This window comes from Eriocheir sinensis, chromosome 8 (assembly GCF_024679095.1).
Source record: "Eriocheir sinensis breed Jianghai 21 chromosome 8, ASM2467909v1, whole genome shotgun sequence".
Classification (NCBI taxonomy): Eukaryota; Metazoa; Arthropoda; class Malacostraca; order Decapoda; family Varunidae; genus Eriocheir; species Eriocheir sinensis.
This window is the reverse complement of record NC_066516.1, coordinates 15,119,549-15,147,072: the sequence shown is the minus strand read 5'-3', so window position 1 is coordinate 15,147,072 and position 27,524 is coordinate 15,119,549. Positions and strand designations below refer to the sequence as shown.

General features: G+C 45.2%; 1 protein-coding gene and 1 pseudogene across 4 annotated transcripts in view; both read left to right on the top strand.

Moving 5' to 3' along the window:
* Positions 1 to 2,146: 2,146 nt before the first annotated feature.
* The window catches only part of LOC126995597 (homeobox protein araucan-like), a 44,932-nt gene continuing 19,554 nt past the window's right edge, over positions 2,147 to 27,524 (top strand). Inside the window, exons 1-2 of one of the 4 annotated variants that reach the window (XM_050855292.1) lie at positions 2,147 to 2,179; positions 16,089 to 16,258. In XM_050855292.1, the coding sequence (XP_050711249.1) occupies positions 16,111 to 16,258 (148 nt within the window). In that variant the 5' untranslated portion in view covers positions 2,147 to 2,179; positions 16,089 to 16,110. Of the gene's footprint in view, positions 2,180 to 16,088; positions 16,259 to 16,845; positions 18,197 to 27,524 lie in introns of those variants that run through there. The other 3 variants (XM_050855293.1, XM_050855289.1, XM_050855291.1) reach the window with 3 other exon arrangements.
* On the top strand, positions 8,839 to 9,333 carry LOC126995349 (protein SREK1IP1-like; annotated as a pseudogene).

Genomic DNA, 27,524 nt, shown 5'->3' with positions numbered 1-27,524 from the left:
AAGAAAACAAAAAGAAAGGAGTAGAAAGGGGAAAAAAGAAAAGATAAGAAGTGGAAAACATGATAAAAAGAAAGGAAAAGAGAAAAAGGTGAAGAAAGAGGAAAAAGGAAAAGATGAGAGGTGGAAAAACATGATGAAAAGAAAAAAATGAAAAGAGAATAAAAAATAGCTAGCTTGATTTCCTTTTATTTCTATTTCCATTAGTTTAACAAGGCGTTCGCTATATTAATTAATTTGTTTTTAGGCTGTATGTGTATGTGCGTATGTATGAATGTATGTGTGTTTGTTTATGAATGCGAATGTATTAATTTATTTTAGCATATAGAGGCTGTGTTTATTCATACATGCATTTCGAGTATGAATAAATTTGTTTCAGCTCATGTTTATAGATTAAATCGTCACACGAGCGTCACCATACTCCCTCACCACACCACTCCACACCACCACCCCCGTCACCACAACCACTAACACTAACCACTATACCACCACCACTACCACCACTAACCACCACCACCCTTTCCATCCCTCGTTAATTCTCACATTGTGTATCTCTGCATAAAAATACCATTTCGTGCAGCGGGCTCACTCACTTTCCCCTCCCCCACTACCCCGTCACATCCCACCTGTCCCTCCCATCCTTTCACCTCCTCTCTCTCTCGCTCACCTGGCCTAGCTCACCTGTATATATCCCTCCTCCTCCTCCTCCTCGTACCTACCTCCATCCCCCTCAGCCACCCACCTTTCCTGTGACTTTCCACTTTGGCAATTACTAACTACCTAGCGTGTATCAGAAGTATCCAATTACTAGATTACTCACAGCCCAAAAATGTATTCTGATGTGCTGTCGGCCGGTGGGCAACAGGAAAACAGCGGCTAAAAGGCTATATAGAAGCGACGCGAGCCGAAAAGTGGACTGGTGATGCTGGGTGATGCCGAGAGAGAGAGAGAGAGAGAGAGACATAGACGTGTGTAAAAAAAATTATACAAAGAGGAAAAGAGAGAAAGGTGACCAGGAGAGAGAGAGAGAGAGAGAGAGAGAGAGAGAAACAAATGACGCTTGGGGTTCAGCGCTGCCCTGCTCGCCCATTAAGTCTATTCCCGCCACTTTTTAAAAATAAACTAAAAGGATCATTTAGCGACTGACACACACACAGGAAAATATTTATAGGTGTATTTTACTCTCTCTCTCTCTCTCTCTCTCTCTCTCTCTCTCTCTCTCTCTCTCTCTCTCTCTCTCTCTCTCTCTCTCTCTCTCTCTCTCTCTCGTATAGATGGTAAGTAGAAAAATGGCAAAAAACAAGAAGTATTGGCCCTGGATTTTTTTTTTTTTTTTGTCGATGATTATTAGAAAGAGAGCAAATGCACCATTCTCTCTCTCTCTCTCTCTCTCTCTCTCTCTCTCTCTCTCTCTCTCTCTCTCTCTCTCTCTCTCTCTCTCTCTCGCTCTCTCTCTCTCTCTCTCTCTCTCTCTCTCTCTCTCTCTCTCTCTCTCTCTCTCTCTCTCTCTCTCTCTCTCTCTCTCTCTCTCTCTCTCTCTCTCTCTCTCTCTCTCTCTCTCTCTCTCTCTCTCTCTCTCTCTCTCTCTCTCTCTCTCTCTCTCTCTCTCTCTCTCTCTCTCTCTCTCTCTCTCTCTCTCTCTCTCCTCTTTTTCTCTCTCTCTCTCTCTCTCTCTCTCTCTCTCTTCTCTCTCTCTCCTTCTCTCTCTCTTTTCCTCCTCCTCCTCTCTCTTTCTCTCTTTCTCCCTCCTCTTCTGCCGCAAATGATGAAAAGTTTGGGTGATGTTTTTTATTTTTTATCCGTGTGTGTTTTTTCCGTTCCGTCTCGTGGAAGGGGAAGGCGGAACACACCGGCTCTCCCTGCTGCCAAATTAAGGGAAAGGTTAATTTTTTCTCACCTGCTGCAAATTAGATACGAGTCTGTTTCCGGCCGGATTTTTATATTGCGGCCTGCTGGTTCCTCCTCCGCCTCTTCCTCTTCCCTCTTCTTCCCCCTCCTCCTCTTCTTCCTCCTGCTACTCCTCCTCCTCTTCCTGTGTATGTGTCCGTCTGCTTGTGTGTCTTTGTTATCGTTTGTTCATACTTTTTTTTTTTGTATGTCACTTATCCAAACTTCTTTTTCTCTCTTCAGGTTCAGGTGTCACCCCAGCATACGCCTTACCTGCCCTCAATAATTAATACAAGTAAGATTGAGTGATTTTGTTGTTATTCAAAATGTCAGTCTTTTTATACGAGGCATGAAAACACCACTCGAATAGCTTAGTTCTTTTGATATAAATGAACACAAAAAATAATTATATGTTACGCACGAACTTAACCCTTCTGTACTATTTATTCCTCATCTCATTTCAAACCACTTCCCTTGATCCTTTTCCTTCTCCCGCCCTCCCATTCTTCCCTTCTCCTCCCTCACCCCACCTCACCCCTTTCCCGCGTGTCACATCCTCCTCATATTCCCCTTTTCCTACATAACCCCCTTCCCCTCATCCCTCACCTTCTCCCACCCTCTCCATCTCCCCTTTGCTCCTTCAACTCACCGCACTACTCTTCTTTTCATCCCTCTCCCTCTCACTTTCTTCCTCCACTCCTTCCTTTTGCTTCCTCACCTCTCCTCATACTTTGTCCACCATATGTTGCTTTCTCGTTTTTTCCCCTCCATTCCCGCTTTCCCTGGGTGTGGGGGGGGGGGGGGGCGACCGAGAATACGTAAACTTAATGAAAGGAGAGACGGAAAGGGGTTGTATCAGGTATAAGGAGAGGAATAGGGGAGATGGGGAAGAAGTGAAGGGAGTGTAAGGCAGGGGAAAAACGAGAAGAGAGGAAAACAAAATGAGGAAACGTAAACAAAATAAAAAAGGAAGGAAAGATTTAAAGGGAAAGGAGGAAAGATGGTAAAAGGGAATAAAGAAATAGGGAAGCAAGTGTAAGGTGAGGGGAAGGGAAGTGAGGGGAAGGGAGGGGAGGGGAAGGGAGGTGAATCGATGTTGCCAGTTCAGCGGTCGCTCAGTTTAGCGCTTATTGGCTGTGCTGTATCGGCAGGCTGCACGATAATGGCCGGCGTAATGAAAGGCGCCGCTGTTAATAGCTTCATTACAGACGAGATTCACTGATGTAATCGCTTGACGGCTGCCGGGACGCGGAACACCAACCAGCCTGCCGCCCGCCCGCCCTGCTCGGCCTGCCCCCACCTGCCCTTCCCTAACCTGCCTCGACTAACCTGCCAAACCTACCCTCACTCGCTTCACCTGTCTGGCCTTCCCTAACCTACTTTGCCTTACCTAGCTTACTTTACCTATCTGGCTTACCGTACCCTACCTTGCCTTACCTAGCCAATCTTAGTAACCTACCTCACCCTTCGTTGCCAACCCCACCTAACCTATCCTAACCTTCCTAGCCCTAAGAAGCCTGCCCTGACCTGCCTTCCCCTACAGAGCCTGCCCTAACTTAACCTGCCTTGTCCAACCTAGCCTACCGCACCTAACCTACTCAAGCCTAACTTAGTAACCTATCTTGCCTTCCCAAGCCTGCTTCATCTTAAATTCTAACCTACCTAACTATCCTACGCTAACCTACTTGTCCTACCCAGCCTACCCAACCATATTTAACCTATCCAATCCTGTCTAGGCTTCCCAACCTTACCTAGCCTACCCATTCCTACCTAGCCTACCCAAGTCTATGTGATCTACTTAAGACAATCAGACCTACCTATTCGTGTTTCATTCCATCATGTTGCATACTGTTTTTTTTTCTTCGGGGGGGGATAATTAATTGATATCGTTCTTCGTTTTGAGTTGATCATTAGTACTGTTTTCGCAGCTTTGATTTTTTTTTTTTTAGATTGTTTTCGATTTATTTTTGTTCGTCCGATACAAGACTATTTATTTTCTTTCCTCTCTCATTCACCTCCTCCTCTCCCTCTCTTCACCCCCTCCTCCTCCTCCTCCTCCTCCTAAGTTTGAGATGAATGTCTTGGGGTGATGATGGAGAGAGACAATTATTCCGTCCCCTATTTTTCTTTCCTGTGAGAGAGAGAGAGAGAGAGAGAGAGGAGGGGGGGGGAATGGGCGAAGGGTATAAGAAGTTGTTGAGGGTAAATTATTAATATCGTGTGTGTGTGTGTGTGTGTGTGTGTGTGTGTGTGTGTGTGTGTGTGTGTGTGTGTATCTTGATTTTCGTGTTATTAAATTTATTCTCTTCTTGTGCTTTCCGCAGTATTATACCACATCTGTGACTCCTCCTCCTCCTCCTCCTCCTCCTCCGCGGCTGAAGATTAATAAAAACTATTATAATATCCGCTGGCCCTCGATAATGAGTAAACTTTTTAGTCAGACCCGGAACAGATGTTTTCCTCTCTCTCTCTCTCTCTCTCTCTCTCTCTCTCTCTCTCTCTCTCTCTCTCTCTCTCTCTCTCTCTCTCTCTCTCTCTCTCTCTCTCTCTCTCTCTCTCTCTCTCTCTCTCTCTCTCTCTCTCTCTCTCTCTCTCTCTCTCTCTCTCTCTCTCTCTCTCTCTCTCTCTCTCTCTCTCTCTCTCTCTCTCTCTCTCTCTCTCTCTCTCTCTCTCTCTGATCATTCTTTTTCCTGGTATTATTTCACAAGATACATATTTTCGCTGCTTTACATATTATCTTTTCATCGTTTCCATTGTTTGTACCGTACTTTCTCTCTCCCTTCATTTTTCACTTTTTCTGCGATCTCCACAATGATTTTCTTCCTCCATTCCATCATCCTTATAATCACTCTCCGCCCTTTTCTTCCTACCCTCCTTCCTTCATTCATTCCTGCCTTCCCTTCTTTCTGCCTACCATTCTTTTTTTTCCTTACAAACGTCATTCGCATCATCATCGCCTTCCTTTTTGCACCTTCTCTCCTCTTTAACCTCCTCCTCCTCCTCCTCCTCTTCCTCATCTTGCAACTCCTCCTCTTCCTCCTCCTCCAGCGCCTCCTTCGAAGTGGATTCCGGCGCGTTCCGTCCAAGGAAAATCCGGGACAAATTAAATACCGATCGTTAGTTAAGCGACACGATCCATCATACGCCTTCCCCAGCCCCCCCTAGCCCCCTGCCCCTCCCCCTTCCCCCCTCTTTGCGCTCCCTCCACGCCCCTCCAACAATCTCAATCTCTCTGAAATTACGCTCAAATGAAGAGAGATGAGTCCACACGCCCCTCGCCCCTCAATATGTGGTGGGCGCGGCGCGTGTGGAATGTTGGATGTTCTTAATTACAAGCCTCTGATATACTGCCGACGCCTTGCCTCTGCCTCCTCCTCCTGCTGCTGCTCCTCCTTCTGCTCCTCCTTCTGGTGGTGGTGGTGGTGGTGATCTTCCTCCTGCTATTTCTTGAACTTCATTTGCTTCGTCTGGTGTTGGTGCTCGTCTTGTTCCTCGTTCGTTTGCAGTTGGTCTTTTTCCTGCTGTTATTTCTTCGTTTTTTCTTTCTTCTATTGCTCATTTTCCTGCTTTATTTTCTCCTACTGGGCCTCCTTCCGACTGATTCCTCCTCCTCCTCCTCCTCCTCCTTCTATTGCTCATTTTCCTGCTTCATGTTCTCCTACTGGCCCTCCTTCTTCCGACTGATTCCCCTCCTCCTCCTCCTCCTCCTCCTCGTCCTCGTCCCGTGCGTCTTCGTCGTATAATGCATATCCTTCTGCACTTGCACTGTGTTGTTCCGATGGAGGGAAGGAGGAGGAGGAGGTGGAGGAGGAGTTGATATCATGCATCTCATCATCAATCAAAATTTGTGGTGATCGTGATAATAATGATCATGTGTATATTAACTTGGATGATAAGAATAATTATAGATAAGTTAATGATAATAATAATAATAATAATAATAATAATAATAATAATAATAATAATAATAATAATAATAATAATAATAATAATAATAATAATAATAATAATAATAATAATAATAATAATAATAATAATAATAATAATAATATAATTCTTTACGGTTCACAATATTTCCGCGCAAAGTAAAAAATATTATAAAATGCAAACGAAATAATTAAGCCCGCGTAATTTTATACAGAACCGAGAGAGAGAGAGAGAGACGGACAGACAGACAGACAGACAGACAGACAGGCAGAAAATAACAGACGGACTGACGAATATCTATAAATACCGTAAATACAAACACACAGACGGACAAACTAACAACCAGGAAGAATACACACACACACACACACACACACACACACACACACACACTCTGTACGGTATAATGAGCGGAATGTTCCCTCGCCGGCCGCCACCACCTGTCCCTTGCCATAACGCGCCCACCTAAACTTGTCGCCACATTAGCATACGGGAAACGCGCACAGTTTTAATTACCCTCTCTCTCTCTCTCTCTCTCTCTCTCTCTCTCTCTCTCTCTCTCTCTCTCTCTCTCTCTCTCTCTCTCTCTCTCTCTCTCTCTCTCTCTCTCTCTCTCTCTCTCTCTCTCTCTCTCTCTCTCTCTCTCTCTCTCTCTCTCTCTCTCTCTCTCTCTCTCTCTCTCTCTCTCTCTCTCTCTCTTTGTATTTTTATCTGAGTGGGGAACAGGTTTTGCGGTGTGGGCAAGATTTTTTTTCGAATATCTTGGAAAATTAGTTTTGGGACCAGTGTGTGTGTGTGTGTGTGTGTGTGTGTGTGTGTGTGTGTGCATAATTATGGTATACTCTTGGTATTTTGTGAAAATGTTTGTAATTATTTACTTTTTCTCTCCTATCTCTTAATTTGTTATCATCCGGAGCTATTGTTCAAAACGTTCTGGTCCTTAAAATTAGATAAGAGTGACTAAGTAGCTACTATTGAAATACCCGGTAAGCACGAAAAGCGAGCCGATAAGACAGTGAGGCAGACGTGGAGGCATGCCTTTAAAAGAGGACATAAACAAGACAAAAATTGAGAAAGAGAAACAGAGACAGAAACAAATGAGACAGAACAAGATAAGGAGAAGTACTTTTATATTTTTTCACACCTAAACGCTTTGATCTCCCCCTCAACAAGTAGACTTTCCCTTTCATTACTAGTGGCAGCAGCGTGATGGCAGTGGATGCGATGTTGATGGCGGTGGTGATGATGTTTATGATGCAAGTGATAAGGTTTTGGTTAGTGTTGGTGGTGTCGGTAGCAGGGTGGTGATGATATTCCCGGTGATGATGGTGATGCTAGTGGTGAAGCCGGGGTAGAAAGTAACTCGATATTGCATGGACACAAGGAGGAAGGGTGGATAAGGATAAGGCTGAGGCAGGAATGGGGCAAACAGGGGCAAGTGGAATAGGTGTGAAAGGGCAAGGTGATGGGGCGGTCAGGGAAAGTGGGAAGAAGCAGTACAGGTAAGCTGCCGATAATGAGAAGTAAAAGGGAAGGTGGTGATGTAGCAAAGGTGGAGAGAGACAGGTGAGACAGGGAGCAGGGAAGGTAAGGCAGCGGTACAGTGAGTAGATTGGTAGGTAGGTAGGTGGGTAGGTTTAGTACTTTAGGGTAACGTTATGCGACAGAGAGCAAGGCAGGTGTAGTAGGCAGGTAGGTAGGTAGGTATAAGGTAACAGGTAGTAGGGAGGTAGGCCGACGGTATATTGCAAGGTAGATAGATAGGTAGGTAGGTAGGTATAGGCCATAGGGTAACAGTGACAAGGAACAGAGAAGGTAAAGCAAAAGTAGAGTGGGTAGATAGGCAGGTAGGGAAGGTAAGTAGGCATATAAAGGACTCTAGGGTGACGTGGTGTGACAGGGGGCAAGGGAAGAGAAGGCAACAGTACAGTGGGTAGGTTTAGGTAGGCAATTAGGTATAGGTAAGTAGGCACAGGACTCTAGGATAATGTAATTTGACAGGGGGCAAGGAAAGGTAAGTTAACAGTACAGTGGGTAGGTTTAGGTAGGCAATTAGGTAAGTAAGTAGGCATGGGACTCGGCAGGGGTGACAGGGGGGGCAGGGTGCGTTACAGTGAGGCTTCCAAACACTATCAAGTCATCTTTGCCGTCCCCGTTACGGTTATGGCGCGGCCCGACGTGGCGCCGCGCTTGTTATGTCCCCGTAACTCGCACCTGATTGTTACCTGGTCGGCGCCCGCTTTTTCCCGGCTTAATGGGCAGGTGTGTGTGGGGGGGGGTAGGGGGGGGAGGGAGGGTTTGTGTAGGGGGCGGGAGGGTGTTGCGTTGGGGGAAAGGCTGTGTTTGCGTTGGGGGTGGGGGGTTGTTTGTAGGGGGGAAGGGGGTCTATCTGTCTGTATTTATTCCTGAATGTCTGTTTGTCTATCTATGCGTCTCTCTTTTTTTTTTTTTATTCTCTCTCTCTCTCTCTCTCTCTCTCTCTCTCTCTCTCTCTCTCTCTCTCTCTCTCTCTCTCTCTCTCTCTCTCTCTCTCTCTCTCCCCATGTCCATACAGATGCCTCCAAAAAGGGTGACGGTGAGGCACAAAACGGGAAAAGTGCGTCGCGCGGAGACCCTGAAAATTAGCGGTGGAAGTGGACTTTTAATTTTTTTTTCTTTTTTTTTCTTTCCTTTTTTTCTGCATAAACGCCTCGACTCATCTCGCTTAGCCTCGCCTCGTTGAACAGTGCGTGGAAATGTCTCTCTCTCACTCTCGCTCTCGCACTCTTTTTTTTTTTCCTCTTGTTTAGTTTGATTTTTGTCTGTTTTTGGTGTAATTTTTCGTTATTTTTTTGTTTTGTTTTGTTTAATTTCTACCGGATGGGTATAATACTTTTCTACTCCTTCAGTTAATTTTGTGTTTAGTGAAGGGATGTGCGGGTTCTGAAGGTGGATGCTAAAGGTGAAAGCGTTAGTAATAATTTTAATAACAGTAATGCCAATCTTTTTTATTCGGGATCAGATGAAAAAAATATGACCATTGGTGTTATGTTTTCTCGGCGCCTTGGAAGACCACGACAAATTGTTCAAACACGCATAAGTAAGTCCGTGAATGTAGAATATGTGAGACAAACTCGGAGAAAAATTGCAAGACCAACTAAGTATCGCAAAAGAAGAAAGTGACTTATTTCTGGGCACGGAACACATAGATTGTATACATGAAAAAGAAAAAGAGAAAAGAAGAAGAAGAAGAAGAAGAAGAAGAAGAAGAAGAAGAAGAAGAAGGAAAAAAAAAGAAAAAAAAGAGGAAGAAGAGGAAGAAAAAGAAGAAGAAGGAGAAGAAGAACAAGGAGAAGAAGAAGGAGAAGGGAAAGAAAAAGAAAAAAATTAAGAAAAAATACACGAAAAAGAAAAGGACAAAAAACAAAGACGTAAAAGAAAAAAAAGAGAAAGAAAAAGATGGAAAACAAATTGAAGAAAAAGAAGAAGAGGAAGAAGAAGAAGAAGAAGAAGAAGAAGAAGAAGAAGAAGAAGAAGAAGAAGAAGAAGAAGAAGAAGAAGAAGAAAGGAGAGAGAGAGAGAGAGAGAGAGAGAGAGAGAGAGAGCAGCACCATCAACAAACCAATGCAAGCGGCTCAGAAAATGAAAAAACGAGAAAAGCGAGGGAAGAAAAATAGAAGCGGAAACAAAAGAAAAGAAAATAAGAAAAACGGGAAGGCAAAGAAAATAAAGCAAAAATATAGAAAAAAATAAATAAAAAATAGACCATACAATAACTCGGAATTTAGGAAGTGAAGAGAAAGAAAAAAATAGAGAGGATACAAACAGACCATTTAGAGAAAGAAACAAACATAAAGAAAAAAAGTAAGAAGTCGAAAATAAGTGGGAAAACAGATAAAAAGAAAAAAAATAGAAAAGAAAGAAAACAAAAGATAACAAAAAAAATAACGGACGAGACCAACAAACAAAGTCAAGTCGATAAATACAAAGAATACGAGACAAAGAAAAAAAGAAAAGGAGTGAGAGAGACAGGGAGCGAGAGGGAGAGAAAAAAAAAAGGAGAGTGAGTGAATCTGCCGAACCGAGTCGCGTCCAACTACTCTCCCTTTCTCCCTCCTTCTTTTTCTCCCTCATTCTCTCCCTCTCCCTTCCTCTTTCTCTCCCTCTCTCACCCTGCCTCTCTCCCTCCCTCTTTCAATCTCTCCCTTCCTCTCCCTCCTCCTCTCCGTCCCTTTCCTTCTCCCTCCTCTCTCCCTTTCCTTTTCCCTCTCTCTCCTCTCTGCCTTTTTCTTTCTCTCCCTCTCCTTTCCTCTTTCTCTCCCTGTTTCCCTCCTTCCCTCTCCCACCCTGCCTCTCTCCCTCTCTCTTTCAATCTCTCCCTTCCTCTCCCTCCTCCTCTCCGTCCTTCCCATCCCCCTCCTCTCTCCCTTTCCTTTTCCCTTACTCTCCTCCCTGCCTCCCTCTTTATCTCCCTCCCTCTCCCTGTCTCCCTTTTTCCCTCTCTCCCTCTCTCTTTCAATCTCTCCCTTCCTCTCCCTCCTCCTTTCCGTCCCTTCCCATCTCCCTCCTCTCTCCCTCACTCTCCTCCCTGCCTCCCTCTCTCTCCCTCTCCCTTCCTCTCCCTCCCTCCCTGTGTCTGTCTGGAGGGCCCGAGGGAGGGAGGGAAACAGCCGATAATAAATATAGAGGGCAAGTGCCACGTGATAAATAGGGGAAAACAGAATAATTGAGGGGACCATTTACAGTGTCGGGCCCACGCATCGCTGCCTGTGGTGGTGAGGGGGGGTAGGGGGGGGGAGTAGTGGTGGTAGTGCGTCAGGATAGTGCGGTGGTGAAGGGAGTAAACGTAGTGGTAGTGGTGGTGATGAGGGTAAGGATGGTGGTGGTGATAGTGGTGATGAGAGAGTATAGATGAGAGGGGTGTAAAGATTGTAGTGGTGGTGGTGGTGGTGAGGGTGATGGTGATGGTGAGGGTAGTGCTGGTTATGGTTTTTGAGGGTAAGAATAGTGTTAGTGGTGGTGGTGGTGGTGATGGTGATGGTGAGGGTAGTGCTGGTTATGGTTTTTGAGGGTAAGAATAGTGTTAGTTGTGGTGGTGGTGAGTCATGGTAAGGATAAAAAAAAAACATCGATTGACACAAATTTAAAAAGAAACATCAAAATCATCAACATAAACATCACACGAGGAACAATATCAGTGGTGATGATGTTGGTGGTGATGAGAGCAGTAAGAGCGACGGCTTGAAGGGAATTGAGGAGCGTAGAACGAAAAAATAACAGTGAAGAGATTATTAAAAGCGGCAGATGTGGAGAGGAAAGGAATGGACGGGAAGAGAAGGGAAACAAATACAGGAAGGGATGGGAAGGGAAGGTCTCATTGCTATTTATTGATTTTCTTGTGCTTTTTTTAAATTCGATTTCGATATATTAAGAGGTTTTCTGTTAATATGTACAACTGTAATATTAAATCAAACCCAATGTTCCGACAGCTACAATGTATCATAAAAAAAAAAGAACTCTGTAACATGTCTTTTTTTTTTTCATGTCTCCAGGAAGTAATAGTTGTACATCGAAAGGAAGGAAGGGAAAGACAGGGAGAGAAGGATGAAGGGAAAAGAAGGACCGGGAAATGGAAGGAGAAGGAAGGTCAAAGGCAAAGGAGGGCAAAGGCAGGGAGAGGAGGATGCAAGGAAGGGTAAGGGGAGGAAGGGCAGAGGCAAGAGGCAGGGAAGGCAAAGGAAGTGAAAGGCAGGGAGAGGAGGATGAAGGGAAAGGAAGTAAGGGAAAGATATAGAGGGGAGGAGGGAAAGGAAGGGCGAGGAAGGGGAAGGAATGGCAATTGTCACTCAGGTTGCTATGGCTGTGGAGGAGAGTCGCGGCGTGGATTTATAGAACTGTTAGTGGTGGTGATACTCCCCTGGTGGTGGTGGTGGTGGTGGTGGTGAAGCCAATCTGAGTACACACTAAGATTTGATGGGGCAGGGGAGAGAAGGACTGAGCAGTGATGGGAGAACGAGCGGTGATGGTGTTGTTGGTGATGGTGTTGATGGTGGTGGTGAAGGAAATGGGTGGTGTGTCCGGGAGGGATGAAGAGGTGGTGGCGGTGGTGGTGATGGTGATGATTTTTTTTTTTTTTTTTTTACATCAAAGAAAACGGCTGAAGGGCAACAAAAAGAGTGAAAAAAAAAAAAAAACGCTGCTCGCCGCTCCCATAAAAGACAAAAGTAAAAAGTAGCCAAAAGGGAGGTCAGTTGATGGCGCAATGAACAAGGGCAGGTGATGTCGGTGGTGTTGAAGGGTTAGGAAATTGGTGATGATGATGGTGAGAGGGAATAGGGGTGATGATAGGCAGGAAAGCAGCACGAAAAACAGTTAACAAGAAAAGAAAGAAGGAAAGAAAAAAAGAAAACAGCAGTGGTTAAGAATGATGATAATGATGATGGTGGTGGTTGTGGTGGTGGTTGTGGTGGTGGTTGTGGTGGTGGCGATGTTGACAATTGTGAAAAAGGAATTGTTAAGTGAAAGAGAGAATCGAATAGAAACGATGACGATAGGAGATAACTTTCCTCCCTTTATTATTTTTTCTCTTTTCCCCCTTCTCATCTCCCTTCCGCTCCCTTCCTCCCGTCTTCCCTTTTCTCCCTCCCTTTTCTCTCCCTTCAAAAATATCCCTAAATCCTTTTCTCTTCTTTCCCCATTCTTTCCCCCTCCTCCTCCTCCTCCTCCTCCTCCTCCGTCTACCAGTTTTCGACCCAAGTATCTTCCCGACTCCAGACTGCAGATTCCCGATTCCCGATCTCCGACTTCCGATTTTTTTTTTCCGATCGTTGACTTTTACTAATTCCATCTTCCTTGCATGGCTAACACTTGAATTTACTCCTTCACGTTGCTTCTGTGATTCTTATGTCTTGTCTGAACTACCCCGAGACTTGTTACTTTGCATCCTTTTACTTTTTCTTTATCTTCTATTCCTTAATTAATATCCTACTCTCTTTTACTCTTCAATCCTCTATTCCTGATCCTACTTCATTTTACTTTTCCAGCTTCATGTCTTCCTTGTCTTACATTTATTTTTCGATCTTCCTCTAATATGGATCCTACTTTTACTCTTAAGATCTTCCTCTATTTCTGATTCCACTTCCTTTTACTCTTCGAACTTCCTCTATTGCTGATCCTATTTCCTTTTCTCTTCCATCTTCCTCTATTTCTGCTCCCATGCTTCCTTTTACTTCGAACTTCCTCTATTCCTGATCCTACTTCCTTTTACTCTTCGAACTTCCTCATTTCCTGATCCTATTTCCTTTTCTCTTCCATCTTTCTCAGTTCCTGCTGCTATGCTTACTTTTACTGCGAACTTCCTCTATTCCTGATCCTCGCTTTTTTTTACAGTAAAGGAGGCAGGCAGCTCAAGGGCAAAATAATATAAAAAAAAAGCTTGCTGCCTTCCTTTAACTAATGCCAACACGCTGTCCAACACTTAGAATTTACTCCTTAACGTCCCTCCTTCGTCTTCTGCGATTATTGTGTCACGTCTTTATGTGTGTCGAGAGACTTGGCGTAATGTTTGCTTATTTTCCGTGTGGGAGGATGAGTAGGTGTGTCGGGGGGAAGGGGCGTTGAGTTGTGTGTCTGTGTGTGTGTGTGTGTGTGTGTGTGTGTGTGTGTGTCCACGTAACCTCTTGATATCTTAATTATCATCTTTCGGCGTTTTATATATTTCATCGTTATCATCAGATGTTTGTTTTTTTCATATTCACGGTGGTTAGAATATTCTGAGAGCCTTAATCGTCTCAATATTACGTATCAAGAAAACACGGAAGCACAACAATCATCTAACGTCTAACACGGTGGATTTGGCTATTTGTGTCATCAATATTAATACGCTGTCGAAAGTAGCACTGATTTGTTTTCTTCTTCTACGGCCTGTTTTCATTTCACTGCGACCATCGTGTACGTCACAGAACTGGTCTGATCGTCTCTGCCTGATAAGTGTGTTGCCTCATCCCTTCATTCCCCACGTTCTGCCTCTGCTGTCGGTGTAGTGAAGCACCTGGGAAGGCCGCGGCAGGTGAAGTGTGGAGTCCCGGGTGGCCCAATCAGATGAGTCGATGAGTAAGATTATTTTTTTTACGTAGGAGACACACCAAGAGTTAAGCAATAGGAATTTCCGGTACTTGCTGTACTTCCAAAGAAAACAAGAGTTATTTTTTTTTTATTAATTATGTCATGATCGTCGCCCGAGACACCACAGGTAAACTTTCCTACTTCTCCAAATTCCTTCTTTCCCTTTCGTCTTAATAAGCAGGTGAAGGTCAACATGCCGACACCTGTCCGATGACCAAGGTGAAGCCAGCGTGGGATGTTCCTAAGAGTTCTCTGACACGTGAGAAACAGCAAGTAGCGGGCTTTTTTTCTTATTATTGTTTCCTTTTTTTGTGCCCTTGAGCTGTCTCCTTTGTTGTAAAAAAAAATACCGACACCTGCCCGCTGACCAAGGTAAAGCCAGCGTGGGATTTTCCTAAGAATGCGCTTACACTTGAGGAAAATGTAAGAAAAAAATCAATTAAGTAAAATCAGCAGGTGGGTGTATACATGGTGACACCTGGCCAAAAACCGAGGTAATAAGTAAAGTTGGGAGCATATGCCATAGCTGCGCGTTGCCTCAGTGCTCATCTCCACCGCGTTAGCCCTTGAACCCAGGCAGACCCAAGAATAGTAAGCAAGAGTACGAAAACACGGATAACCTAAAAAAAAATAAAGAAATCTGATAGAATTAAAACATCGGTGGCCTCATTTTTTCACTGTTTGTTTCGGTGTCTGGTAAGCATTCAAGATTGACGTGGAAAAATATAATGAAATAATTTAAATAAACAAATGAAACAGCGGCGCCCTCGTGTTCAATTTCTTTTTTCTGTTGATATGTATTCTCCTTTCTTTTCTTTTTTTTCTTCTTTTTTTTCGGTGTCTTCGTGTTCGTCCGCGCGGGGCTGTGACGGGCGGCGACACGTACGCCATCTATCATTCACGAAGATACAGCGAAACGCACTTTTTTGTTGTGTTTAGCGAAACCTCAGCATCAGTTATCATTATTATTATTATTATTATTATTATTATTATTATTATTATTATTATTATTATTATTATTATTATTATTATTATTATTGTTATTATTATCATCAGCATTGTCTATTATCTTTTTTCTAACACTATTATTAGATTCATTTTTCATACTACTTGTGGTTACTCAGCTTAAACAGTTGTAGTAGTAATAGTAGTAGTAGTAGTACTAGTTGTAGTAACGGTGGTGGTAATGGTGGTGGTGGTGGCAATGGTAGTAGTAGTTGTAGTAGTAGTAGTCGTATTAGTAGTGGTGGTGGTAGTGGTGGTGGTGGTGGTAGTAGTAGTAGTAGTAGTAGTGATAATAGTACTCGTAATAGCGACACAAACACATTTTAAATCGCCTTATAAACGTCCTTAATCCTACAACTTGAGTGAGAGAAGGTCCAGCAGAGGAGAAGGAGGAGAAGGAGGAGGAGGAGGAGGAGGAGAAGGGGGACGATGTTCTACTGAGATAAACCCTTTTTTACCCCTGACAACCTGCTAGCTGTGTGTGTGTGTGTGTGTGTGTGTGTGTGTGTGTGTGTGTGTGTGTGTGTGTGTGTGTGTGTGTGTGTGTGTGTGTGTGTGTGTGTACCTCGCTCAGTGGGTTGCCTTCTTACCAGATAAATCTCTCCGCCGCTAGCGTTCCTCCTCCTCCTCCTCCTCCTCCTCCTCCTCCTCCTCCTCGCCTTATCACCATTATCGTCATCTTCGTGCCTTACATCACCATCAGTCTGCGGGTCTTTGTGTCGGGTTATCTTGCTGATTGGAACGACACAGCATCAGTAGTGAAGTGGGGGGGAGGGGGGCGTGGGCAGGGGGTGTTGTTGTTGTTGTTGTTGTGGTGGTGGTGGTGGTGGTGGTGACAGGTATAGTGGTTGTGGGTCTAGTAGTTATAGTAGTAGTAGTGGTAGTAGAAGTCGTAGTCGTACCAGTAGGATCTGAAACTACTATAAACATAATCCTAACACTCATCCATCTTTTTTTTATATTGCACTTACAATAACAATCCATTTTCTCCCATCGCTTCATTTTTCTTTCTTCCTTTTATACATCAGATCCATCTATGTCCTCTTTAATCCACATAACTTGCTATTCTCATGCCCCTTCCTTCTTCTATATGTACTAATTCATTCACACGACTTAAATTCCTTACTTGCGAATCTTATTAACGCCCATTTTTTTCACCTTTGCTCCAGATCGCGAGGGCCAGAGAACAGCATGCAAGAGACGTGCCATGGAAGGAAGCTCTGGGTCGCTTGTTTCATTCATTCTGTCTTCGAGGATGCCGAGAACCTTCTTATGCGACCCCCTTTCTGCCCTTCTGTTTGCCTACCTTTCCTTTTATACTGCCTCTCGTGCCCCTCAGGTAAACAATATGGTAGTAGTAGTAATAGTAGTAGTAGTAGTAGAAGTAGTAGTAATAGCGACCTCTGTCTCTCTCTCTCTCACTCATCTCCTCTTCCTCGACGCTCCCGAACTATTAATTTTGAGACACACACATGTATATTATAATGGCGGACTCGTTATATTCGTGTACGGGCGAACGACAATGGCCAATGACGTCATGAATCAAAAGTCAAATAGTAGGCCTTTGTGTGTGTGTGTGTGTGTGTGTGTGTGTGTGTGTGTAGAGGGAGAGGTAGCCCCGTCAAAACTCTTCCCCTCCTCCCCCTTTCGCCCTCCCCCCTCCCCCCAAAGACCAGCTGCATGCCCGCCCGACGCCCTGTTCAGATCAGCAGTAAATAATGACCTCTTACAAAGCCACACAGGGCACCTTAGACGCGACATTGTCCATCTCGGGGCCTCAATGGCGACCCGAGTTCCCGGTGTACAAAGCCTTTGGCGAGGACGTTTACAGAACCCCCGAGTGTGGTGATGAGGGTGGCCAACTGTGCCCTGCCCCCCCCCCCCCCTGCCTGGAAATGGCGAGGGAAGGAGGAGGAGGAGGGGTTGTTGAAGGCAGGCAGGCAGGGGGGTTTGTTAGGGTGGAAAGAAGGGGGGTGAAGGAAGAAGAGGGGGCTTTTGAGAGAGAGAGAGAGAGAGAGAGAGAGAGAGAGAGAGAGAGAGGTGGATGTTAAGGCCGTGGAAGTCCCCTTAACTCCCCCTCCCCTTCCCCTTCCCTACCCACACTCCCGTTTTCATGGAGGTGGTGGTGGTGGTGGTGGAGGAGGAGGCCGAGGTGGTGGTGGTGGTGTCGGTGTCCAATAGATCAAGAGGGGCCGTGGCAGTCTTAATGGCTGTCGCTCGTTTGCTAAGCGTTGCGGGGTCATCACACCGCCGCCGGAGCAATTCTCACTCGGGGTAAATGAATCCTGTCTGGTCGGGTTAGGCATTTAGGGTGATGATGGAAACGGTGTTGCCCTTTTTTGTCGACAGATGGAGATAGTTTCTTGCCTTTCGAGCGTCAGAGGAGGTGATAGGCCACAGGCGACCAATCAGCGCCGAGCCTCCGACGATCGATTCCGTCCCGAGCTCAATCAATTAGTGCTCCCGCCAGGCGTCAGGGAAGTGGAGGCGGCGATTTTTTCCCCTTCGCCGCCTCGATATTTTGCGCTCACACACGCTGCTTAGAGGCTTCTTGCGGAGATATTGAGTCCCGTTTGCCTGTTTTGAGTCCTGCCGGCCTGAAGCGTTAGGCATGTGGCGGGCGGTCAGCGGCATCCTTCAGCTCCGGTTCCCCCGCCTCCCCCTGCGTCGACACTCCCTCCGTGCTGCCGCCTGGTTGGCCGAGCCGCTCGTCGCCCCGCCCGGAGCGCCTCAGACCCCGCCCTAATCCCGCCTCCGAAGGTGATGTAGCAGAAAAATGGTTGGACTACATAGTGTTCACTCGTGTTCCCGTTGTAGGACACGCACTTTTACAGCGTCAACTCTATGTAGCGGAGGTGATAGCAAGTCACCTACAACGCGTACCACAAGTTCAGCTTGTTCATACATCCACAGCTTAAGCGTTTACTCCCAAGGTAAAGATATTTCTCCAGCAGAAACTTACTGTAGTGAAACCCTCTTGTGCACTGGTGTTTATGATCGCCGTCGAATTATAAGTGTTTTGGTGAACGGAGTGTCGGGCAGCGCCAGTTTTTCCCAGCAGTCAGCCTGAGTGGAGGCGCGGCCCTGGCTCTCCTCTGCCTGTTCCTTGGGACGCCCCGGCTGTGCTCTCTCGTCGACACAGCGAGACACAGAAGAAAACTATTTTTTCCCGGTTGACAGTGTTTGCCGCGAGCCGGGGTGGCAGTGCGTGGCGGTGATGCCCCGGGCCGAGGAGTGACGAGCCGAGCATGAAAAGTAGTGCAAGCCCTCGAGATGTGTGAGTGTCGAGGGGAGGACGAGGAGGCAAGGAGGAGGGCAAGGGCGGCGACTCCTCCTCCGTCATTAGTTCCACGGACCAGGACGCTAACGGAGAGAGGGCAGGAGGGAGGCCGGGGGAAGCGGGCACCCCCATAGTGTTCCTAAACGTCACAAGCTTAACGTTTCCTCTCACAGACGTTTATTTTCTTGACCTAAAAGACCTAATTTCGGTTCAAAATCTTTAAACAGCGGCCGGTCAGTGTTGTGCCGCGTAGCTATTTGATATCAAGATGAATCAAGGAAGACTTTACTTCTCCCCTAAACTGACATCCTGACGGTCTTGGATAAGCACAAATTTAGAATCAGAACCTTAAAACATAACTCTGAGGTCCTTTCGTCGGTGCCTCACTCCTGCCCCTTGTCCTCGTCTGCCTAGCCCCGCCCTCCTCCTCCTTCCTCCCTCTAGCAGCAAGCCCTCCTCTTCCTCCTCCTCGTGGTCGTAAATTACACTTTTAGGAGCCTCACGGACGAAGGGTGTGTCGCGAAGGTAGATAGTCCAGGTGTGCGGCGGATCAATTAAGGAAGCGTGAAGGTGTGTTTGTTCCTCTACGTGACGGTGTGTGTGTGTGTGTGTGTGTGTGTGTCGCTGTGTGCATGTCCGACAGATGTGAATAAGGTCCTAATAATTGTCTGCGGAATTGAAATCGGAGTTGTTACGGCGAGAGAGGGTTGAAGACAGGCGTGAATCTACGGACCGTGCACACACACACACACACACACACACACACACACACACACACACACACACACACACACATCTCAATAACATGCAGATAGCGCCGACATTCTTCCTCTTCTCTATCTCTCCCGATCAGCCACGGTGGTGTCCTCGGGATGAGAGAGAGAGAGAGAGAGAGAGAGAGAGAGAACGAGAGTACAAGAACATACCCTTCACACAGCTTTACTCTCTATGAACTATCGTAAAATCACTCATTCTCTCTCTCACAGTCTACATACAAGCCCAACTGACACACACACACACACACACACACACACACACACACACACACGCCTAGTATCAGCGAACAAGGATAACACGCACACCTCACCTCACCTCTCCCCTCACCCCCGAAAAAAAAAAAGGCGTAGCACAGTGCAAAAATACCGCACAGTTGTAAAAAGATGGAAAGGGGAAGGGAACGGGCGACGACGAGGAGAGAACGGATGAACGAGAGAACAAACACACACACACACACACACACACACACACACGTACACGGGCTAAAAATGACACACGCAAGCACCCTCACCGCCGCCGTCTATAGCTGTTATAACCGCCCCGTGTAGCTCCGCGTTAACCTGTCATTTCGTCCGCACTAATTAACGCTTTTACAAGTAACGTCGCTCTCATACGCACACCTTTCCGACGCAAGTGACTCCGTGCTTTCCCTTTTTATCGGCGGGTGAGGTGAGTGTGGGTGAGCGGCGGGTGTATGGGTGAAGGTGTAGATACGTGTGTGGATGATAGAGGAAGTGTTACCATACCGGACGCTTATTTTGGGTGTAGGCGGGTGACGGAAGGTGGGTGACGGCGGGGGATGTGTGTATGGTCGGGTGTGCGTGTGCGTATGCGGATGACAGACAAGCAACGAGTGGATGAAGGAAAGACTGTGATTTTGGGTGCCCGGATGCGGCATAGCGTAGAGGCGGATGCGTAGCGGCGGTGGGCGGAAGTAGGTGCGGACTCGTATGGGATGGGTGATGGAGGGACAGTGGATCCGTGGATGACTGTGATTTCGAGCGTGTGGATGAGGAACAGCGGAGAGGCGAGTGTGTGTGTGTGTGTACGTGTGTGACGACGGGCGAAGAGATTTAAAAACGAGAATGGCTAATATTGTAACTGTGGATACGTTTGAGGGTGATATGAATGAGGAATGGCGGTGGTGTTGGAGTCGGCTAAGGGGAAGAATAAGAAAAATAAGAAGAGGAAGTAAGAGGAGGAGGAAGAGGAGAGGGCGGCTAGATATGAGAACGCGTCTAAATAGTACTGGAACTGTGGATGTGTTTTAGAGTGTGTGGATGAGGAATGCCGGTAGTGTAGGAGGAAGAATAAGAAAAGGAAGAAGGTGCAGTAGTAAGAGGAGGAGGAGGAAGCGGAGGAGAGGGCGGCTTGATATGAGAACGCGTCTAAATAATACTGGAACTGTGGATGTGTTTTAGAGTGTGTGGATGAGGAATGCCGGTAGTGTAGAGGAAGAAAGGAGAAGAGGAAGCGGGGGAAAAACCGGCGTATCGTAACATGGCACTCTCTCTCACACTTCCCTCACCGCCTTTAAAACAATTCAGAACCGATATAGCCTTTTCCCTCTTGATTTTCGTCCCTGATTTTGCATTGTTTTCCGAGCAGCAACATTTTCATTCCCCAGTAGCGGGTCTTGAGCGTTCCCATCGCGCCGCGGAGTTCTCGTCGCCGCCCCACAGCGTCACAGAGCGGAGGGAAGGTTGACCGGCCGCCACCACCACGAGGAAATGCTGTTAACTCTGCGGATTACGCTTGTCACGTTTCGCTACACGCCGCCTTCCGCGTTATCTGGCTTCTCAACGCGCTTAACAAATAATTTACCTGATATTTTTTGTCATCTTTCACAGGTGTAGTGCGAAGGTATTTTATTATTCTTCATGTTCCTGTTCTTTGATGTCGATGGTATGATTTGTTTTGACTATACCAATGACATCGTATCGGCGCTTCAGTACGTATGCCTGTTTGTGACGCCTCTCGTAGATGTTGTTGGGGTTTCCAGGGACTGTTTTGTGATGCTGGTGATGTTTTGACACGGCATCTGCATCTTGAACGTAAAAAACACCCATGAAAAGTCGGCTAATCTTCTCTGTGGCTTTGGAAAATAGTCGCGTAATAGGAGTCCGATTATGTCTGGACCTTATCTCCTTGCTCGCTAATATCATCGTAATTTAGTGTTTTCCAGATAGATCAAGGCATGTGGAGGTGATTTATTGTTACCTTTACCTGGATTTTAGAGTATATCAATCTCTGTAGGCAAATCGGCGGTCAAATAATCAACAGGTTACGGAGATTTTAAGTGTCGGAGTAAGAATGGAAGACGAAAAGTGTAGGATATTATATTAATCGGTCTTACTATACTTCTCCTTCCTTCTGGGGTTTTTTTTTTTCATTTCATCTACTTCACTGCACGTCTATTTCCTTCCTTCCTTTTTGTGTTTCCTTCCTCCTCCTTCACTGACGTCTACTTCCTTCCTTCCTTCCTTTTTGTGTTTCCTTCCTCCTCCTTCACCGACCTCTACTTCCTTCCTTCCTTACTTACTTTTCGTGTTTCAATCCTCATCCTTCCACCTACTTTCCCTTCACTCCTTCCTGTGTTTCCTTTCTTCCCTCCTTGTGCATTTGCGGAAGCGCGGCGAAACAGACAACCCGTAATTGAAACTTTATGGAAGAATGTGAAGCAAAACCCGACCGATATTATACCAAACTTACTTCATCGGGTCTTCTCTTTCCCTCTTCCCTTCCTTCATTGTTCCTTCATTCAATCATTCATTCATCCTCTAATTACAAACTGGCGCCCATATAGTCAAAAGGTAAAAGATTTTCGGCGCCGTGGAAAGATTATGAGCCAAAATTTGCACGCTTGTATAGAAATCAATCGGTTTTCAACTTACACTCCCTTCCTTCCTTCATTAATTCATTCATTCATATCTTTCTTATTTGTTTACCTGATACCTTCGTTCAAGACTTATCACATCTATCTCATTGTTCCTTCCATTCTTTCCTCCTTTCGTAGTTGATTTTCCTCTCCCTTCCTCCCTCCAACCTTCCTTATCCTTTTTCCTTTCCTTTCTTTCCTTTCCTTTCCTTTTTTCCTCCTTTTTTTTCGCAAGGGAGTTACACGTATGCAGCGCCACCACATGTAATAACGCACACACACATGAACACACACACACACACACACACACACACACACACACACACACACAAACACACACAAACACACACATTATTACACCAGCGAAAGGGATTCATTAGGACGCATATATCGTAAACACACACACACACACACACACACACATCAATTATGAAACCCTAGTATGTTTGGATTTACTTACTACTATTTATACTACTACTACTACTACTACTACTACTACTACTACTACTACTACTACTACTATTACTTCTGTTACTACTACTACTACTACTACTACTACTACTACTACTACTGATAATGATGACACTGCTTCCTCGCTCACTTCTCACTCTCGTTATAGTCGCTGTGCCTTAGAGAGAGAGAGAGAGAGAGAGAGAGAGAGAGAGTGTACAGCGATGAACATTCACTTGACGCTGTTCATCTACTATTCCAGTTTCACAAGTTTGAGAGTCAGAGTGGAGAGAGGGAGAGAGAGAGATTAAGCAAGTGGTGTTCTCTCTCTCTCTCTCTCTCTCTCTCTCTCTCTAACTATCTATATATCTCTATCTATCGTCTTTTAATTATCTCCTTATGGGCGGCAGAGATTTTTCGACTTAACTATACGCCTTGATTTTCTTTTTTTTCTTTTTTGCATACTTGTTTTGCCTTATTTTATAGTGTTATAATTCCGAGTGTTGCGATGGACTAGATTTAAAATGACTCCCTTAATTATTAGTGAAAAGTGTGTGTGTGTGATATTGGAGTTTATTTTTTTATTTTTTTTTTTTCGTAGTAGTTTTACCGACTTATTCAGTGTAGCTATTATAATGTGTGTGTTTTTCGTTACTGTTATTATCTTTATTATTATTATTATTATTATTATTATTATTACTATTATTATCATTATCAGCGGTGAGCAACAGTCGTATTTTGCGGTGAATTTAGAATGATACTGACAGTTAATGATGATGTTAACAGTAATAATAATAGTAATAATAATAATAATAATAATAATAATAATAATAATAATAATAATAATAATAATAATAATAATAATCAAATAGGAAATTATTGATAACGCAGGCTATTTTTTCTCGTCTAATAAGTTTCAAGATGTTGCGTAGTTGAATTCTTAACAGATATTACTGGTTATCCTCTATATTTCGGTTTTACTTCTTTTTATCATCGCTTCTTCCTTCTTCCTCTTCATGTTCTTCTAAACCATCATTTTTACCCCAACTGAGACGAGAGAAGGAAAAGCAGACTACGAATTTCAGTCTCCTTTCCACTTTTCCTTCCTTTCCTCCTCTTCCTTCACTCCGGTGCCTCTCCCTCCTTCTCTCCTTCGTTTTCCCGTACCTCCTTCATTCCTATTCTTCTCACATGCTTCTTTATCCTCCCTATTTTTCTTTCTCCTATTTCGCCGTCCGCCTATCTTACTTCCCTCCCCATTTTCCTTTCTTCCTCTATTTATCCTTTTTTCCGCTCTTTTCTCTTTTCATACCTTTTTTTCTTTTACCTCTCACCTTGTCTAGCCTTCCCTTCATCCTTTTCTCCCTGTTGCGCTTTTTTTTCCTTTTCTCTATCATTTACAATCCATATTTTCCTTCTCTTCCTCTGCCATTCTCTTTCCGTCTTCCTTTCCGATCTTTTCCGCATTCTCTATCCCTCCTTACTTCCTTTTTTCCTCTTTTCCTGTCTCTGTATTCTTCCCTCATTCGTTTTTCCTTTTACCCGTCTGTCTCTCCATTCCCTCCTCCCTTTTCTCCCTTCTCCCCGTTGCCTATCGTTCCCTTCCTCCCTCCCTCCCTTCCCCTCTTTTCCCCTCACCGACGGACGGGCGTCAAGCAACCGTCGGCCCTTACGGAGTTAATCTTCAATTTAGCGATTTCGACGGCGTTTCTCCCTTTCCCTCCCTTCCCTTCCCTTCCCTTCTCTTTTCCCCTCCTTTCCCTTCCCTTCCTTTCCATTCCCTTCCCTTCTCTTCCATTGCATTCTCTTTTCCCTTCCTTTCCCTTCCCTTTTCTTCTCTTTTCCCCTCGTTTTCCTTCCCTTCCTTTCCCTTTCCTTCCCTTCTCTTTTCCCCTCCCTTCCCTTCCTTTCCCTTCTCTTCCATTCCATTCCCTACCATTTCCTTCCTCTCCCTTTTCTTCCCTTCCATTCCATTCCCTTTTCCCTTTCCTTCCTTTCCCTTCACTCTCCTTTTCCCTTCCCTTCAGGACGCCGCCACCTCCTTCCCCTCATCACCCATTCCACTACTCTCCATCCCTTCACTCCTCTTTTACCTTCCCTTCCCTTCCCTTCTCTATAGGACACTGCCATGCACCTACCAATCCACCTCCTTCCCTTCGTCGCCCCTTCCACTACTCTCCACCCCCTTCACTGCCTCCCTTCACCCTCACCGCTGCCGACATCTCTTCCGCCACGACCACCGCTACTCCCTCCGCCGCCGCCGCCGTCGCCGCTGCTCCGGGAGGCCGCGAATGATTACGACGAAGTGTTGTTTATATGCAAATCAGAACGACACAGATTTAACTGCGTTGTTTGGTCATTACCGCCTGGCCGTTGGAGGGGTAATTGTCCCTCTGTGTGTGTGTGTGTGTGTGTGTGTGTGTGTGTGTGTGTGTGTGTGTGTGTGTGTGTGTCGCCCCGCCTCGCTTCGCCTCCTCCCGCTCATTTTAATTGGTTGTTTTTTTGTAATTGGGAAATGGAATCGAATTTGATGTCTGCCTTTTTGCCGCTGGCGGATGATGGCTGTTGTTGGCTGGCTGAGAGAGAGAGAGAGAGAGAGAGAGAGAGAGAGAGAGAGAGAGAGAGAGAGAGAGAGAAGGGTCTTGAGTTCGGTGATAAAGTCTTTGCCGCATCGTTCTCACCGCCGCCGCGCATCGACCCGCTGAAGAAGACGCTGTAGGTGTTGCCGTAAGGCGAGGCGGGAAGACAGACAGACAGAGAAGTAGACGAACATACGGATAAAAGGCAGACAACAAACAAAACGGGGGCACGGGAACAAAGACGGAAATTACAAACAGACAGACTCACACAAACAGATAGATGGGCGCACAGATAGACGGACAGGCATATAGAGACGGAAACAGAGATGCAGATACGAATGCGCAAAGAGAGACGGCCGGGAAAACAGAAACACACCGATAGACAGACAATCAGATAGACGCGCAGAAAGACAGATTGACAGATAAACGGACACAAGACACAAACTCAGGTAAACACGTAAAAGAACACATGCAGACACAGACAGACAAAAATACACCGACATAGAACCGCGACCTCACAGAAACTGACAAACAAAAAAACAGCGAAATATAACAAAGAAAGAAACCTACAAAGCGCTCAGATTAACAGACAGACACAGACATACACATGCGAAGATAACCAAATAGAAGTAGGAAAAGAAACACAGATATAGACGTTAAAACAAACCCAGGGAAACAGACAAACAGCGGGATCTATTGAAGTGGCGGAAATGCTGAAGTTTATGTTTATGATTGATGTGATTATTAGACCAGGCGGTGAAGGAGAAGTGGGAAAGAAAGTAATGGTCTAGACGGTGTGAAGATATTGATTGCTGTAGCGGGAGGGAGAGTCGCTGCCGATATACAGAAGCCGATTTTTAGCCTTCTCATATATAGTTTTGCTTCTTTATTCAGATATTTGCTTTTACATGTATAGTTCAGCTCTTTATATAGATTTTTAGCATCCTTTTAGAGATTTTAGCTACTTTATATGAACATTAGCGTCTATTTTCTTTTTTTCTTTTTTTACAGCAAAGGCGACAGTTCAAGGGCAAATAAAAAAAGGGAAAAAGATTTTTATTGATTATATTGATTGTACTTATATTGCGTTGATCTTATTGTATTCTTCAACGTATCGTCGCCTCAGTTCGCCTGTTTGAGAAGCCCCTTGTGGAAATCGTTGGGATTCTCATGGACAGTTTCGTGACCCTATAGTGATAGTTTTACACGATCTCTAAACCTTCAACGGAAAGAAATCACCCTTGAAAATCCGGTTAATCGGTACGTTTGATAATGCGGACATAAATATATATACATACTCCACTTTTTTTTTTTACAACAAAGGAGACAGCTCAAGGGCACAAAAAAAGGATATAATAATAAGAAAAAGCCCGCTACTCGCTGCTCCTAAAAAGAATCCAAAGAGGTGGCCGAAAGAGAGGTCAATTTCGGGAGGAGAGGTGTCCAGATACTCACATGATTGCTTCGATTACGCACGACTCTGGAATTATATAGTGAATGATTTATCTGTGTTTGTGTGTTAGATAAAACCGAGAATACATCACTCAAAAAATAACGACGCTTTTACCATCATTACTCTTTCCGGAAATAATAGTCTCGTTATCCGGTACTTTATTTTTTTTACAGTGAAGGAAGTAGCTCAAGGCAAAAACATAATTAACAAAAAGAGCCCGCTAATCACCGCCCTGTAAAAACGAGTATAGATGAGTGGAAAAAAAAACTTCAGTAAAATTATAAGAAAATAAGAAAACACTAATGCTAATAATGATAAGTCGTGCTAATTATACCAGGAAGTGACAAATATACCTGTCTATTTACGTATCCGCGTGTGTATGTTTGTACGTGTGTGCGTCTCGCAGGTGTTGGTGGGCGTGGTCATTAAGTCGTTAGCAGCCCCGTCAACACCTCGTTATGAGCCGCGTTAGCGAGGCGACGATCGGCGGAAGCACAAGTTGTCTTCCCTACTAATAGCTGTCTTCCTTATTGTTATCACCGGGTTGAGGCGTACGTGACGTGTGTGTGTGTGTGTGTGTGTGTGTGTGTGTGTGTGTGTGTGTGTGTAGTGGACTTCCTGTTACTTCTTCCTTTCAATAATTGCTTTTCTTCCATTTCCATATTCTTCTCTTCCTCCTCCTCCTTCTTTTCGTCATCATCATCATCATCATCCTAATCGTACTACTACTACTACTACTACTACTGTCATCGTTACCATCATCATCATTTTTAATTACACACGTTCCAGACCACGCGAAAATCTCTTTACACTATTCGTTTCCTCCATAATTATTTACCGCCGCCGCCGCCACCGCCATCTTCGTCCAACCACCACCACCACCACCACCACCGTCATCATCATCCCAATCAGACTCTCCATCACCACCATCACCATCATCAAAAAAAAATTCCAGCCTTACCCTCGCTATAAAACCTCTCCTCCTCCTCCTCCTCCTCCTCTTCTTCCTCCTCCATCTCCTCCTCCTCCGGCACACGGTAGCTCCGGAGGCTGCCCGGTAGACGTGCTAACTGGCTAATTATATCCTTCAGGTAGGGCGGTAGAGTCGGATTCCTTTGACTCGAACTAGACACAGTTGACCCTCGACCTGTATAGAGGATTGGAAACTTTATGGCTCTCCCGACTCCC